The following is an 18,335-nucleotide window of genomic DNA, read 5'->3' on the forward strand; positions in this document are numbered from 1 at the left end:
CACACACACACACACACACACACACACACACACACACACACACACACACACACACACACACACACACACACACACACACACACACAAACACACACACACACTGAAACTGCAATCCCAGAGGAGGAAAGCGTTGGTGGGCAAAGGGACCCCGTCCCCTTTAACAGGATGGAAGGAAGCAAGGTCTAACGCCAGTATGAACACACACACACACACACACACACACACACACACACACACACACACACACACACACACACACACAGCAGTACTCTCAGCGGCAAGTCAAATAAACAGTTTGAGCAGCGCGGTCAGGTACTGCATGGTTTAACAGGGCCAAAGTGTTTTAAAGAGGCTGATGAAAGGTGCTCAATATGGAACGGGGCTTTTTTTCAGTGGGAATAAATCACTCTTTGTAGCGCTCAGCTCACAACACCCGGCATGGTACAAGCATGCTACAATATACTGTGTTAAAGGCCTAATGCAGTCCTGCTGCGTTGTCCATACATTTGATTATTTGATATAATAGTTTTACCGATTTGACATTATTAAAAGGGTTAGGGTTCGGGTACTGGACACAAAGAAGCAAGCACTACTGTATTTTCTCTACATTTCTAAGAATTGCCTTAAACCATGTCTGCTGTACATTGGGCATTAGTGACCAACACACTACAACATACATGGCCAAAATGACACTAGGATTATCCTCACTGATGAGAGGGGGCTGGGACCATTATTTCATTCCTCACCCCTCAGACATAACTGTCATCCTTTAAATATATAGTGTTGTGTTTTTTAAGTACTATCAGCAATAATACCTGTGTGCAATATATTGTGTATAGAAAAACCTATAGATAAGAAACATTTTGGCATTTTGAATTTAAGAATTATATGAATTCAAGCTATAGGCCTAGGGAGAAAGAGTGGAGACGCCTCATGGCATTTAGTTAACATGCTAACAGCAAACTGTACCCGTCTGTTGGATTTAGGTGTTTTACTATCCTGCCTAGTTTTCTCTCTCCAAAGAGTGGGCAGTGATGACGTCTTTTTGTTGGACGACCCGGAAGTTAGCATCCAATGGCTCCCCATTGGAATTTGGTAAATTACAGAAAATGCTTTGTGGCCAACACAAGTTTATGATACTCAACATGTTTTGTTCAGCTGGATAATCTCCATATATTAAACAGCACATTTTGAAGCGTAAACTGAATCACAGTCGCATCAATGCCCACCACCACCGATAAGGTAAAGGTGGACTCGTGTGGACTTTACTTATGTCTCACTTAGTCACTTGTTAGCAACGGCCACCTTTATGACACAGAGAATCTTCGGACATTAACGAGTGGAGTATTTCCTGGCGTATTTTATATCGTAGCATAAAACGTGAGTCTTGTAAGCTTTTTTTACTACAGACCTTAAGTCAGGCTCCTAATCAGAAACTTGTTAAAAAAAACATTGACTTCGGGACAAGGGAACCTGAAATGGTAACATCCTAAGACTTTTCCATGTCTCCAGGTTTTAGGACTCATTACTGCACCACTCATTCATTTGACTGGGCCGAGACCACCAGAATTGGAGGAAGGGCTAAAGAAAAATGCAAGTGTGCATGCTATGGGCCCACATACGATTATTTGTATACTGTATGTATAAGACTCAGGACTTTTAGGCTTCATGCGGCACCGAGCAACTTTTATAGGAATGAATGAATACAACGCTGTATTCAGTTCTCTTTATACATCCATGTCACGGCCGCAGTCTTTTACGTTTCTGGTGGTCCCTCACAACCAGCAGGGCTCTGGTCATTGTGTGTAGGGAGGGGGGCTCATAGCGGGTGAGGGGGGGTCTGTCTGATTAGGAATCGATTCAGTCTGGGGCTGAGACAGGGGTGGAAGGTCGTAGCCTTGACGTTGACCCCCCTGCAGAGACAGTGAATGTGTGTGTGTGTGTGTGTGTGTGTGTGTGTGTGTGTGTGTGTGTGTGTGTGTGTGTGTGTGTGTGTGTGTGTTGTGTGTGTGTGTGTGTGTTGTGTGTGTGTGTGTGTGTGTGTGTGTGTGTGTGTGTGTGTGTGTGTGTGTGTGTGTGTGAGCTTCATTATGGTATATCTAAGCATATTTATAGATTTCTGTCAGAGCATGCACACATACATGCTGTTTATGATTTTCTAATTCATAGTTGTTTTTCGTGTATAGGGTTTTTTGAGTGTGTGTAAGTGTGTGTGTTGGTCCCATGATGAGGAGCCTCTCATTAGGCTCAGGAGGAGGCGCAGGAGGAGGTGTGGGGTCACTCCAAAGGGAGAAAGAGAATCGATCAGGAAGGTTACCCCCCCACCGACACCACCATGCCCGTCACCTGCTACACACACGTTCAGATAACACACATTCACAGATACACACTGCATCACATGGCCCCAAAAACATCTAATTTCACACACATACATTAAGTTAGGTCATTACACAGTACAATTTCGCTCTTGATGTAAGAAAAAAACAAATCTATGAACACCCCCCACACACACACACACACACACACACACACACACACACACACACACACACACACACGCACACAGTGAGTGTCCACTCTGTTTGTCGCACTGTCTGGCGATACCTCAGGATCCTCTGCATTGACACGTGATAGACAGGTGCATTAACAAGTAAATGAATACAAAAGAGATGTAGGCACAAAGTGAAGGACAAACAGTGTGCAAAATGACCTCAACGTACACACATATGCACACACACACACCAACACAAACACACTCCAATCTAAATTACGGGTGCAAATTGGGTGAAGGGGGAGACGCAGGGGGGGGGTTGGGGGCAACTGAAATGGAAGAGCTGGACTGATCAATACTGTTGGAGATTTTCCTCCCTCTACTCCCCTCTCAATTGTCATGCTCCCTCCAAGCAATTAAAGGCTCCTCACTCTACCCCCTCTTGTCTTTCTTTCTTTCACTTCATCCCCCCTTTTTCTGAGTCTCTCCCTGTCACTTCTATCTTTAACATTTTCTTCAGTCTCTGTCTCGGTGTCTATCGGTATCACTCTCTCCATCCCTTTGGCAGTCACATCTCTAAAGAGTGTGTTATTGCAATGATCAGTGTTTAAAGGGGCCCTTTTATGCTTTTCCTGTTGTTTGTTATATGTTTTTTTTCTGCATATAAATGTGCGGTGGCCAACAGAGGCAAAGGCGCTAAAACGGCTCAAAACAGTTATTATTAGAAATGGCTGCACTTTCAAAAACAATGCAAACATGGAAACACAAAAGTGCCAAAGAACATGCAAAATCTTCACAATATTGACAACACATGCGCAGCGCTTACTAGAAGCAGTGCATAAACCATACGCTGCAAACACAAAATGCTCAAAACAATACATGAGGACACTAAGAAGTGATGCACACAGCTTGTTGACAGCATTATGAAGAAGGCCAACAATCACTGTCACTTGAAATGTCACTCTCTAAAATGTAAGTTGTATGGGCTTATATAAACAATGTGATCGCATAATTCCTTCCAATATTATTGCAGATCTACTGTAAACTAGCTGGCTAACGTAGCTAACCTAGTCATTTCAAATGTACTGACAAAACACTTACAATTATGAAACTCAGCGAGAGTGACAGTGTACGTGGTCAGCAAAGGCTAAAAGTTCCCCCTCCCTACCGAACATTAAAGCATGGAGACATGTCACAGTAAAGGTAATGTGAACCTGAAAATGAGCACAACATGTCCTTTTTAAAATAAAGGATCTAAAAAGAACTGGTCATATTACCCTGTCCTGTATCTTGCACCTAAGTAGGTTAAAACCAGCCTTAGAAAAGTGTGCAGATCCTGACCCAGTCCTGTGTGCTGCTGTATAACACCTGCATTTAACAGCACCTATAAATAAAATAACAGACAATGTGCATGAAAAATTGGACTTTTCTTTTATATACACATAAGGAATATAAAACCCGCCTTCAAGCCTCACCTAGCAGCATACACGATTACTTTGTTGATGTGATTTTACGAACAAAGATTTGCAGCTACCAACATATTAGAAATATCCATGGTTAATCTGACAAGCTCTTGGTTTGAAGCTTTCCAAGGCCCTTATTTACTAACCACAATTATTACTTTGATGAAAATAAAGTAGGAAATTGGGCAGAATTGGAACTAATTGTATGCTTTCAGTCTTTAATGTAAGAGTGCCTTTTACCATGAAGGAGCAAACCCGAGTTTTAAAAATGTGTTTAATTTTAAAGCCTGCAAGCTGGCAAACTGGAAATGAATAGAAGTGAATGGACACAGGATATATTGCAAACTTAGAAATGTGGTTTATGGACACAGCAGTCTTAGAAGGAAAGAAATGCAAAAATAAATGAAAAAATACAATTATTTTATATTTACAATGGGGAACTTTGCAAAAGGACTCATGTACCTGTGGATCTCTTGTCCGCCCGCTACAGAGCTTTACCTCTGAAGTGCACCGAGCCACATTTTGCCACCGACGCCACACACCATGCTGTAGTGGAGCTTTGATCAACTGCTCGGCCAGTTACCCACGTATCCATTTGAGCTGCCTGAACTGCTCTGTGAATGGAGTGAATTGGAAATGTGTGAAACACCTTGTGTGCATGTATGACAATGACATGTGTGTGTGTGTGTGTGTGTGTGTGTGTGTGTGTGTGTGTGTGTGTGTGTGTGTGTGTGTGTGTGTGTGTGTGTGTGTGTGTATGTGTGTGTTAGTGCAAACGTGTATCTTCTTTTTTTCTAAAGGTAACACGTTATTGTTACAGAATACATTTTTAAAGTGACCCTCCCAACTCTGTTCTTCTATCTGTTTGTGACCTTGCTGTGAAACAGGAGATACTACCCATCATGTGTGGTTGGGACATTTCCACTCAAACACACACACACACACACACACACACACACACACACACACACACACACACACACACACACACACACACACACGGCGGGTGGCAGCAAACAGAAGCATACAGATGCTGGGTCAGGCTGTAAACAGCAGGTCAGTGTTGGCTTTGTGTAACTCAGCATGGCACCACCATAGATCAGCAGCAGTGTGTTGAGGTAACATTCTGTTAAAGAGCTGCTACAGCCGCATTGTAATTACTCATTGACCCTGCACTCACACACACATGTAACAACGCCAAAGGACAGTTTGGTATGGGTGGAAGCAAATGTGTTGATAAATTAGTCTCTGTTTTTGATTTGACTCCTTTTTTTTATTACCTAATCCTTTCAAAAAGTTGTATTATCCGAAATAAAAATATATAAATCCCTTATTTGTCCTGTGAAATGATATTTTCTTACAGCTAAGGGATAGTGCAGAATGACAGTTAAATACAACACATAGGCTAAGATATTAAAATCAAAGTTAAGTTAAATAGATAAATATAAACATATTTAAAACAATTAAAAAAAGCATCCACGGAAATACATTTTAAAAAGAATGATATATATATACACATCAAATGAAATTCCTGTAAAAAAATGTCATTCAAATTATTTGATTTGGAAATCTGTAACCGCAAAGGTAGTAAATTGTATTATTACAGTGTCTTAATAGTAGCAACAGTTGTACTGACACTTTTGTTACTGTCATGTTGAAGTAGTATGCACTGTCTGTGATATTTGTCATAATTACAGTTATATTGTTGTTGTTGATGTTGTTGTTTTTTGATTCAGGGGTCATCCCATTCTTTATCCCAGCAGAGGATTCTCTCAGCTCCCTAAGGTGTTCTGGGTTGGGGTGCAATGTCACTAAGAGACAGAGAAATGCATTGTGGTACTCTGAGTGTGACGCTGCGCCTTCACAGACAAATTGATTAGAGACCGTTCTGCGCCGTGGATGCTCGAGGCGTTTCACATTGAGAAAGAAAGAGGGAGTGGAGGGATGGAGGGAGGGTGTGGAAGCCGGCTCTCCCCTGCTCCATTTAAGGGAGGAGAGCCATGCTGAGAGCATTCAGACCTGCAGACTGAATACATAGGCACTTGTGATGATGATGCATTGTCTATTGTTTTGGCTACTACTTTTGATGCGACATGACACGGTGACATCAGTGTAAGGCCTCAAAAAGTCAATATTTTTCAGATTTTCTATAGGAAAGGGTAGTGTGGATTTTTAAAAAAATTACGTTTTTTATTTAATTGTTTTCAATATTGTATTTGCTTCATTTTTTTCACGGGTATCCGTTGTGAACTTTTGGATGGATTTGATTGTCATTTCATTTATTTAATACATACATCATAGAAGTTGACAGTTAAACAATATATTTATAATCACAGATTGAAAAAGCAATCTTGATATTACGTACATTTAGTATGTGTACTGTTTCTTTTGTCTTTATTTTTGCCAATATGCAAATCTCAATGGACTAAAAATACTAAAACATTTAAACACGAATACAACATTTAACAAAAACAGAGACGTTCTCTGCTAAAACAGTTCATAAGATGTAATCAAAACTTTCATTTGCTAATATTATTTTGGATAAAGTGTATATCATTTGTTCAACTTAGTTGCTTGAGCACCTGCACTATGGTTCGGAATAGCATTCTAAGAAAAAGCATGAGATTTTGAATGAATCCTTAAGTGAATACAACCCCTTTTATTAATAAAACCATATATATATATATGGGATAAAACATTTAGAGTGTCTCACAACATTAGCAAAAAAGAACCAAACTGCTGCTAGAGAGCGTTAACTGGTCTGGGTTAACTGGCACCAATGAATTCATTAAATGTAAACACATTCTGACACATTCTCGGTCTTCTCCATCTTGCCCACACTCACACGCAAACACACACCTCCTCTTTGCCCCGTCTGGGCTGAAAGGTCAGTGTGTGTCTGGGAAAGATGTGGTAGGGTCCCTTAACTCATTAAAGGTCCCTTGTATTCAGACCAGACACCACCTACACTTCCATACACAAATTAAAATATGGAAGCACAGCAGACTTAGGGCCTGCTTGTGAAATGAAATATAGCCTTGCAGTCCCATGTGTAATTAAAAGGACAACACACTTACAAACATTCCTGTCAACATGCTTTTTAATAAGCCAACATTCTGACAATGATGGTGAGGGATATTATAGTCCATGATGTTGCTATTGTTGACATGCACTTAGAGGTTCAATTACATCATGGTTGTTTCTAACTTTAGCTTGTCTTTAAACAAAGTCCTTTAAAATTGTTGTTGACATGACAGGTGAGAAACTTAAGTTGCCAAGGTCGACATACAGTATCAACTTAAGATACAACAGTTGGCTTAGTTATTAAGCTGAAAAATCAGGTTAGTAATAATAAACAACATTCCCTTTAAATCAATCACAATTAGTTCCCTTGTACATTAACTCCGAGAGAGTTGAATGGAGCTCTGCTGTTTCTACTTGTACCACACTGTCTTAATGCCTATACATGCATAAGAGCAACAATGTAAAATGTTTTCAGAATGATGTACATGAAGGAATATAAATGAAATCTAGTTCTATGTTGAACGCTTCAGTCTCCCTCCTTAAAGATTCCTTGATGTAGCTGATTGCAGACCAGAAGCCAGAGAGCTGTGCTAGTTGATTATGATAATGACAGACTGTGTTAACAAGGGGCCAGATCTGAGATCAGAAGGAACTGTGGTTCTTCCAAAAAGTGACCCCAGTTTAGCATAACAATTGAGTCAAGGTCTGGTCTAGCTAGAATTTCCTCCTTTTCTGTCTAGTATTCATACTTTACAACTCATGTATCTGCAAGCTGAACAAGAATACATTGCAAGTAATATGATATGTTTTAAGTTTGGGCTGTGGGTCAAAATAACTGTAGAGTAGAGATGAGAGCAAATCATCTGCATGACCCCAGTTGATCACCAATTGGCTGTTGGATAATGGTCTTCTGATATTACTTTTTTTTAGGGTAGCCAATGTAAAAGCACGAGACAATAAAACCATATGTATAGCCACAGACTGAAAATCCATTCATCCCTACCACCAAACTTCCCTTTATCCATTCATCCCTTCATCACCAAATCCCTCCTTCCCTACATCCTCTCTTCCTGTCTCCCCATGTCTCTTTCTATATAAACTGGTGCATACTTTGTGTCTAGTTTCCAGGTTCCTTCTTGGGGCTAGTCAGATGGATTCTTCAGAATGGACAGAAACAGCCCTGAGACAAACACCCCACCCTGACTCTCCCTCTGCCTCTGCCTCAAATTCAGTTTGTCCTCCAGACGATATCCCTTATCCTTCTTCACCCTTTATCCCTACTCTCAATAACTCATGTAATTAAATCTTTAACTGACATATTGTTGCCTGGTCCTTGCTAGTGAAAACTATCTTGAATAGCTTGAGCAGGCTTCTACCTCAAAGAGCAAAATGTAGATACTGTCCAATACTCTTCCAATGATAGTGATAAGCTCAATACTCTGATAAAATTGGCAAATAAGTGTGTGTGGCTGTGTATGCTCTATAAACATATATGTCAAGGTTGTTATGAATTACATCCCAAAGTAAAGAAGCAGTTGCCCAACTGATTATGCTTTATATTTGTGTAACCTTAAATCACCATCACACACTTAAATAAGTACTCACACTCCACTGTCTGGGCATTATTGGAATATTTATGAATAATACATGAGTGTCTCCCCTCCCCCTGACTCCCACCGATGCCTCTTATTGGCTTTGGCACACTGCCACTCATTCACCACTGTCGGCCAGTCAGTCTGTCTGTCTATCTCACTGTGGGACCTCGACACAAGACGCGCCTTCAACAATCAGACCTCATTTTCCCTCGTAAAAAGGAGATCAGTGCAGACCCATGACCACAGCAATCACATTAGCAAAGCCCTTTCTTATGGAAACAGGCCAAGTTTCGGGAGAAGGGTGACATTTAGGGGAGCATTTGATCACAAAACTAAAATATACTGTTCCTACTCCTTGGGTTGAGTCCATATGGCTTTTTTAAAGCTGGTTAGCATAATATGGTTTTTAGTTTATACGCTAGATCAGTGGTTCTCAACTGGTGGGATCTCAACCTAAAAGTGGGTCACGGACCCGTTTCGAGTGGGTCGCAGATGTGTGAGTGAAGGAAAAAAATAGAAACAAAATAATTCTTTTTTTGGGAAAAAAGTCAAACTTATTTTGAAGGCCCAATTTTCTATCGCTGTGCATGCAGTAGGCGTTGGACTGGAAGTACCGGAGACCATAAACGGTTTTTGAAAACCTCTGTCGCGTATTGATCATCTTCTCAATTAAACCGGAAGTCCCCACGGAGAATAACTTTGCGGTAGAACTATTCTTTATACATCCATGGGTACAACTTCAGATAAAAATGAACACATAATGAAATATGACCCCCGGTTTGATGATTGACAGGTCACAGAACAATGGGGGCTATCCACCCTTATCCACAATTTAATCTCAATCTCCTATTTGCTCTTCTCTCTGTGAGGAGCAGCACGTTCAGATGTCAGAACAAAGTGAGAAAACAAACAATGGCATAACATATTATTAATATGTCGGGTAGTAATAGACGTATTTATTTATTCTCAGTGTGTACCAGAATGCGTAGTTTATATGTTAGTATTTCTAAAAATCTCCTGTGGGGGACCCCCCTTCTGGGGTTGGGTTTTCAGCATGTGTGCCTTTTTATGTTACAGTATATAGTTCAGCTTTGATTCCATCATCTCATTAAACCTTATTTAAAAGCATACTTTAGTTCTGTGAAGAGATATAAGGGATATATGCACTGTACTTCACTTTAATTCTTATTGTATGCTGAAAAGCGTATATATTACCGCACGATTTTTTGTTGAATAGATTTGAGTGGTTCAAAATTTCGGGTCGCAATTTATTGACAAAGGAAAAAGTGGGTCCCGAGGCCTGACCAGTTGAGAACCACTGCGTTAGATAATACTGTGTGCCTTTTTATATGTTCTTTATAATTAAGACTTTGATTCCATACATGTTACATCAATTATTTTTAAGAAACCCAGCTTCCCATGGTCTTGCTTACCTGTCAAGGACTGCCTATTTTTTTATTATGATTTAGCGTGCAGTATTAAGGAAAAACATTGGCATGGTCCACATACAAAGGGCATTTAAATGTATACTAGTGCAATGACTTGTCTGTTATAACAATTGCTTGATATGGCAAATGTAATAGGGGAACAAAACTTTCCACTAACCAACATTTTCAGGAAAAAATATTTATTTTTGGAAAATAATATTTCGAATTGATATTCACACTCAAAATCAAAAGGCATACTTGTGCGAATCTTTAGTTAACAGATAAATACCTAGCAAATATCAACTAAGACTAAGTAACAAATGTGTTTCCGTCATGATTTATCACACGTCTTCATTTAAATGCCAATGTTACCACCCCAGGTGTGTTAAGATTTTAATTTCCAGAATTTTCCATTTCCGTTCATATTTGGTTTGAATGAACCATAAACCCAACCCTGACATTTAATAGAGCATTACTTTTCGGAAAAGTGCTCAAATATGTTTGTTTTTTTAACAGAAAGACAGTTTGGTGATAGTGTGTCGGTATGATCCCCTGCACCATGCTGCAAACAAGCATGAGGGAGGCTAAGTTGGAGGGGAAATCAATAAGTCCTCTGAGCACATTGCCGGACATAACCTTGTCAGATCTGGGCAAGGGTAAGTTAGGATGCTCAGGGAGGGAAGGAAGAGAGTTCATTGTTAAACGGATTACAAAAACACAATATATACTTTTAAGTTGGGGAAATTATCGTTCAACGAGTAGTGATGGAAAAAAGTATTTCCTCTATGGACAATATTACCCATAAACCTTATAGGTGCCTGTTGCAAAACGACTTCCACCATCTGCCACTATCTAAAATGCTTAAAGCTTTGGCCATTATTAAGACTTTTTCCGTCTAAACATTCCCTTCGGACACCATATTGGTGATACAAAATGTGATCAAGGTGCACGTGTGTTGACATGATCTGGATCTAAAAAAAACATGAAATGAACCAGTGAGCACTGAACCCTGAGACCTATTAACCATTTATCCTTAGATGTCATTGTACCTCCCCCGGCCTAGCCATTGCACACACACACACGCACACACACACATAGGCAAATTTGGCGGCCATCTAACACATTGTCCAGTAATATTGTCCTGTGATCCGATGTCTTTAGCTCAGGCATGGGCAGCCACATGGGGGATTTCGGACAAAATCTCCAACGAGGTGAAGGTACGGTCACCACAATGTGTGTATGTCATGTAGTGTGTAAGTATGTGGGGATAGTACAGATAACAATTATTCATTGAAAACAAGCATGCCCTCCCTAAGACGGGTTAGTGGAGGCTTTAGAAGTCAAATCAGGTCAGTGGTGTGCCCGGGGGATAGCCAACAGTCTGGTGTCTGTGTCGTTTTTTTCTCTAAGGGAGGACATAATTACGCAGCAGGATTCATCTTCTGCTTTGACAAGACCATGCAAAATACATGGCGCTTGTCTTGGCTTAATGTATTGCTATGGAAGCAGAGGAGACCAGCCTAATGACCACACGGCTTCATCGTTTCAAATATTAATGCAATTTCCCTCCTTTGTGCCTCCTGTACTTTATGCTGAAGGAAGTACAAGACCCAGGCCATGTACTGTATGTAAACCGAGCAGATTTCTATGTAAAAAGTAGATTAAGTTACTGTGATGTTACACATTGGTGTGTGGACTACTGTTTTGAAACTTACATTTGGCATTTGGCTGTTTCTATTTTTGGAACCAGAAGTGCTAAGTACAAACAAACCCTTGCATTTTTAGTGTCTTATCCAAGATCTTACATAACTTTCAAAACCTTGAAATTATTAAGAATGATGAAACTGCAAAATAAAACATACCAATTTTCCCGAACAATCGTTTAAATCTGTTTCTAAGCCGTCTTTAGGCTGATAGAATTACAGATATTCTCCTTTATTTAGCTTTGCTCTTCATCCCCTCCCATGTCTTATTTCCTCATCTCCTTTCTCTCTTGACACTCTTCCACCTCCTCCATCTCTCTTCACCTCCTGCTTCATCCATACCTTTGACACTCCTCCTGCTCCCTTGCTTCACCTGTTTCCTTACATTGTCTACAAATCTTTTTCTCCTATTTTATTTATTTTATGCTTTTCTCTCTCTATCTCCTATAACCTCCTCCTTGACACTTTCCCTCCCTTTAACAGCCTTCCCCTCTCATTATTGTATTTTACTGTTTACTTATATTACTCTATGCAGTGGTGCAGAAATGAATCCTAAACCCCGGAAAAGTCTTGGCATTTCAGCAATTCCCGTTTTCTCTTCCTGAAGTCAAATTTGTTTTAACATGTTTTGTAGTTAGAAGCCAGAAATAAGTTATTTTGTTAAAACAAGTGGAAGAGATTTCTAAGTTTTGTTGTATGACATAAAATATGTCAGTAAATACTCCAATCCTAAATGTCTGAAGCTTCTATGTCTGTGTTGTGTTTTGTCTTGTCTTTTTCTGTCTTTGGTTTCCTGTTTTATTTTGTAAAGTGTTCACCTCCTGTTTTGCCTGTTGGTTTATGTCTATTTTCCCTCCCTGATTACCCGATTGTGTTCACCTGGTGCCCCTGTGTTTTCTCCTCCCTCCTCACCTGTCTCTTGTTTGTTTGATTAGTCATGTGTGCATTTAGGTTCTGTGTTTTCTGTTAGTTCCTTGTTGTAGTTGGACGTTGTTCACAGGGTGAGAGTTCTGTTTTGTCCTAGTTTGTTTCATTTTAGCCTTGAAATAAAGCCTGCTTCGCTCATTCTTGACAGAAGGAATTAACCAAAATGGGCCCAGCAGATCCTTTTGAGCAGGAATTATTGGATTTTTCCTTTTTTTTGGCTAACTGCTCTGATCGATGGAGGGGAGCGTCCGGGGTTCAGCAGCGAGAGGCAGCTCTGGCAGAGGCGCGCCAGATGGCTACGGAGAAGCCAGGCTTAGTGAAATTCTTACCTGGCTGAATTTTGGATTTCCTCTCGGTGTGTTATCCCCTGCCTGCTAGCCCCAGCCATGCTGGCTCCCTGCTTCCCAATTCCCATTATGACACCACACACATCGGTGTGTTCCGTCTGGAGTCAACCCTTGCTTCGGCCCCAGCAGCCACGGTTTCAGCCCCAGTTCTGGCCCCAGCCCCCAGTTCAGGCCCCTGCAGCCATGGTTCCAGCCCCAGTTCTGGCCCCAGCAGCCATGGTTCCGGCCCCAGTTCTGTCCCCAGCAGCCATGGTTCCAGCCTCAGTCCTGGCCCCAGCAGCCATTTTTCGACTCCAGCCCCTCGTCTCCGGCCGACGCCAGCTCCCCGTGTCCTGTCGGCGAACCGGCCGACGCTAGCTCCCCGTGCCCTGTCGGCATTCAGGCCGACTCCAGCCCCCCGTGTTCTGTTGGCGAACCGACCGTCTCAAGTTTCCTCTCAAGTTCATTCTCAAGTCCCCTCTCAAGCCACATCTCCAGCTCCCTCTCGAGTTCCCTCTCGAGTCTCCTTTCAAGTCACCTCTTGAGTCTCCTCTCAAGTTCCCCCTCGAGTCCCCTCTCAAGTCACCCCTCGAGTTCCCTCTCAAGTCTCCTCTCAAGTTCCCTCTCGAGTCTCCTTTCAAGTCACCTCTCGAGTCTCCTCTCAAGTTCCCCCTCGAGTTCCCTCTCAAGCCTCCTTTCAGATCACCTCTCTAGTCCCTCCTCTGGTCCCTTCCCGAGTCCCTCCTCTAGTCCCTTCCCAAGTCCCTTCTCTAGTCCCATCTCTAGTCCCATCTCTAGTCCCATCTCTAGTCCCTACTCAATTCCCTTCTCAAGTCCCTAGTCAATTCTCTAGTCCCCTCTCCAGTCCCCTCTCGAGTCCCCTCTCGAGTCACCTCTCGAGTTTCCTTCTCAAGTCCCTCGTCTAGTCCCTCCTCTAGCTCCTCCTCTAGTCCCTCCTCTCTCCTCTAGTCCCACCTCTAGTCTCCCTCTCTAGTTCCCCCTCGGTTCCCCTCTCGAGTCTCCTCTCGAGTCCCCTCTCGAGTCCCCTCCCTAGTTCCCCCTTCGAGTCACGTCTCAAGTCCCTACCCAATGTCCTGGTCCGTTGAAGGTTCCGCTGGGGGTCCTGCCAACTCCATATGTCCTGTCCCGTTGGAGGCCCCGCCGACTACTCCTCTGCCGGGGGTCTTGCCAACCCTATGTCCTGTGCCGTTGGAGGCCCCGCCAACTACTCCTCTGCCGGGGGTCCTGCCAATCCTATGTCCGTGCCGTTGGAGGTTCCACTGGAGGTCCTGCCAACCCTGTGTCCTGTCCCGTTGGGGGTCCCGCCGACGACTCTTCTGCCGGGGGTCCTGCCAACCCTATGTCCTGTCACGTTGGAGGTTCTGCTGGGGTTCCTGCCTGCTCCATGTCCTGTCCCATTGGGGGTCCCGTCGACTACTCTCCTGCCGGGGGTCCTGCCAACCCTGTGTCCTGTCCCGTTGGGGGTCCCGCCGACGACTCTTCTGCCGGGGGTCCTGCCAATCCCATGTCTTGTTCCGTTGGAGGTCCCGCCGTCACCTGTCTCGCCGGGGGTCCTGCCAACTCCTGGTCCTCTTCCGTTGGGGATCCTGCCGAAGCCTATCCCACCGGTTCCGGTTCCTGTCCGGCCGACACCGGGTCCTTCCCGGCCTCTGGAGCTGTCCCGTCAGCGCTTTCCTGCCCGGCCTCCGGAGCTGTCTGGTCTTCGCCCTCCAGCCCGGCCTCCTGAGAGCCGCGGTCTTCGCCCTCGGGCCCGGCCCCCAGTCTCCCTTTTTGAACTCTGCCTTGCCCCGGGCTGTCCGCCCGAGACCCCATCCTTGAACTCTGCCTTGCCCCCGGGCCGTCCGCCCGAGTCCCCCTTTTTGAACTCTGCCTTGCCCCCGGGCCGTCCGCCCGAGACCCCTTCCGGGTCCTCCGCTGTGCCCCTGGGCTGTCAGCCCAAACCCGTCCTCCAGACCCCCTCCACCCACCCTGTTGGCCCTAGTTTTGTGTCCCTCCTCCGGTCCCCCTCCACCCACCCTGCTGGACTTTTTTTGGGAGGTCTGGGATCCGTCCCTTGAGGGGGGGGTACTGTCACGATCTGTCTGTGTTGTGTTTTGTCTTGTCTTTTTCTGTCTTTGGTTTCCTGTTCTATTTTGTAAAGTGTTCACCTCCTGTTTTGCCTGTTGGTTTCTGTCTGTTTTCCCTCCCTGATTACCCGATTGTGTTCACCTGGTGCCCCTGTGTTTTCTCCTCCCTCCTCACCTGTCTCTTGTTTGTTTGATTAGTCATGTGTGCATTTAGGTTCTGTGTTTTCTGTTAGTCTTTGTTAGTTCCTTGTTGTAGTTGGACGTTGTTCACAGGGTGAGAGTTCTGTTTTGTCCTAGTTTGTTTCATTTTAGCCTTGAAATAAAGGTGTTTTTTCTGAGAAATCTGCATTTGGGTCCTGCCTGCTTTGCTCATCCTTGACATTCTATGTGTCATAAAAACAGCGGTTGATAAACCAGTGGCTAATTAAAACTACTTAACCTCATCCTGTAGTTCGTATATGGCATTACGCAAGCTTAAATATTGCAGATGCATTTACACTTAAAAAATCTAAAGTGGAGTTAATATGTGGAGATTATCAACGTGACACAAAGCTTTTTTTCTGCAATAAACGGAAATCCAATGGGTAAATCCCATTGCTTTTTGTCAAGGGAGCCCTTGTGAGGCTGACTTCCTGGTCAGCCTAAATATATGGCATCACTCCACCACTCTGTTGTCTAATTCTTTAACTCCTCTCCTCTTCTTCTACCAATATGGCCTCCATCTTCTTGCTGTCCTCTCCCTCCTCCTTCCACTTCCCTTCCTTGCCGACCTTGGGGGCCTCTCCTTGTCAGGGAATCAATTTCTGCCCCAGGCCTGGCCGACGCCCCCTTCTCTGCCCACACACACACACACACACACACACCTTTTCACATTGGAATAAGAATATGAAACACACATGCTTTTGCAAACAACACACACACCGTCCCCTCAGTGTGGTCAGGCGACTTGGGGTGACCTTTTCACCGATTCCCGTTATTAGAGAAACTGACATTCAAACCTCCCCAGCCCCCAGGACACTGAGACCACTTCTGAACCGCACACACACATACACACACACACATACACACACACACAGCAGTTTATCTCTCAACCAGAGGTTGCGCTAGACTTTTTCGCTGCCCGTCATTTTGACGGACGGGATCGTAACATTTCCATCAAAATCCAGAATTACCCGTCGGCTTTCACACAACTCTGACGAGGGGGGGGGGGCATGCTTGTGAACTGTCAATGGGGGGGGTGGGGGCGCCGTGTTATGCATGACCACTGCACCTCGTGGGAGCGCGCACAGCGTAAAGCCAAGGTTTGTAAACGGTATAATTTCCTTTTTGGAGGGCATGCATAACATGGCATAACACGGGAGCCTCGCTGCGGGGAAACTTTATCGCTGTTCCGAGTTTGTTCTAATCCGTCAAAATGAAGGACTGCTTTCAGATTTTTCCGTCATTGTTAAAAAGAATCCCTCATAGACGGAAAATATTCGGTTAACGAGCCCTCTGCTCTCAACATTCAAACAGGAGACTTTTACAAGTCCAGGCCCGGACTGGCCATCGGGAGGACCGGGAGGTTTCCCGATGGCCTGGCCTGCTAAGTGGCCTGCTGGCCTGAGGATTTTTTTTATACGTATGTGTGATGCTGACAATTGAGCGGCCCAGACTAAGCAAGGAGGCAGAGGCAGCACGTCCCAAATATAACCCGGTGTGGGCATTTATTACAGCATGAACACAATACACACAGCCTCAATCCTGCTGCTGCTGTTCACGTGGGCACAGCCTGCAGCCACCAGGATCTCACACACACTACCAGCCTCACTAACAGCAAAACCCCAAAGCCTAAATGCCCAACCCAATCAACCCAACAGGACACAGGTGAGGGGGGAGGAGACAACACAGGGCACCAGGTGCACACAATCAACGACAGACATGGGGAAAGGGGAACACTTTTCAACAAAAAAAAACTAAACAACCCCTAACGGAGGCCGAGATCTATGAGCCCAGAGATCACCTCCGTGACATTTCCTTACCCCTCTCCCCTGGAAGCACAGTGTCTTGGAAATCTTGGCTTCCCTACAAGGTTTCTGCTTCCCCTTGTGCAGCTTGGTTTCCTCAGGGGAGGGCGTGTAGTCAGAAGGAAGCTTCCCTTTCTTTCTCTTCTGGATCTGATTCTTCCTCTCCATGCGCTCCTGCTGGTTCTGCTCTCTGATGCGCTCTCTCTCCTGACGGACCTTCTCGGCTATCTTTGCCATCCGCATCTTGCGCGTCAGTCTTTTTCGCTTCCTCCCGCTCCCCGCTGCTCCATCACCGGCCGCCCGTTTGCTCAGCTCCACTTCATCGAGACACTCGATATCCTCATTCACTTTCTCCGACATCCTGTCCAGAAAGTCCCGCCCTTGGTACTCCCCGCGTCGGAGGCGCCGACAAACGTGGAACTCCCCGCTGCCCTCACTGGCGCCGGAACCCATCACATCCCTGACGAACTCCGGAGTTTTGGCAATGATCAAAGGCTGCGACGACTCCTTTCCTCCAAGTTTCCTTGGCTTGTTATTCTTCTGCGTGTGCGCCGCCATCTTTCCAACCGTTCTTGATGCTTCTGCCTTCCTCTCTTCTTCCCTCTGTAACCGGAGCTGCTCCTCTTTCTGCTCTTGCACCAATCTCCGGTTCTCCGCCAGGATCTCTGATGCCTCAGCGGCAGAGCCAGCGCCCGTCGAGACTCCAGCCAATCTGCCGTCTTGCCTCCGGAGTCTCCGTTCCTCTTCCTGTGCGAACTGCAGGAGTGACCTCAACATCTCCCGCAGTTCCTCCATCACTCTCACCTCCTCACTTGGTCAAATCCCACTTCTGACACCAATTGTGATGCTGACAATTGATCAGCCCAGACCAAGCAAGGAGGCAGAGGCAGCACGTCCCAAATATAACCCGGTGTGGGCATTTATTACAGCATGAACACAATACACACAGCCTCAATCCTGCTGCTGCTGTTCACGTAGGCACAGCCTGCAGCCACCAGGATCTCACACACACTACCAGCCTCACTAACAGCAAAACCCCAAAGCCTAAATGCCCAACCCAATCAACCCAACAGGACACAAGTGAGGGGGGAGGAGACAACACAGGGCACCACCAGGTGCACACAATCAACGACAGACATGGGGAAAGGGGAACACTTTTCAACAATAAAAAACTAAACAACCCGTAACGGAGGCCGAGATCTATGAGCCCAGAGATCACCTCCGTGACAGTATGTATTGTGAACACAACGCTGCGCAAATGTGGGTCTGACTCTGCCTCACAGAGG

At 44.6% G+C, this 18,335-nt stretch overlaps 1 protein-coding gene across 1 annotated transcript; it reads right to left on the reverse strand.

Annotated features, from left to right (window-relative positions):
* Window positions 1-2,313: 2,313 nt before the first annotated feature.
* On the reverse strand, window positions 2,314-17,607 carry LOC117550391 (PRKR-interacting protein 1 homolog). The gene is made up of 2 exons (XM_034222824.1): window positions 17,065-17,607; window positions 2,314-2,346 (listed from the first exon to the last, which is right to left on the reverse strand). Exons 1-2 carry the CDS (start codon window positions 17,605-17,607, stop codon window positions 2,314-2,316), a joined length of 576 nt encoding a protein of 191 aa, XP_034078715.1.
* Window positions 17,608-18,335: the final 728 nt, after the last annotated feature.

This window comes from Gymnodraco acuticeps, unplaced genomic scaffold (genome assembly GCF_902827175.1).
Source record: "Gymnodraco acuticeps unplaced genomic scaffold, fGymAcu1.1, whole genome shotgun sequence".
Classification (NCBI taxonomy): domain Eukaryota; kingdom Metazoa; phylum Chordata; class Actinopteri; order Perciformes; family Bathydraconidae; genus Gymnodraco; species Gymnodraco acuticeps.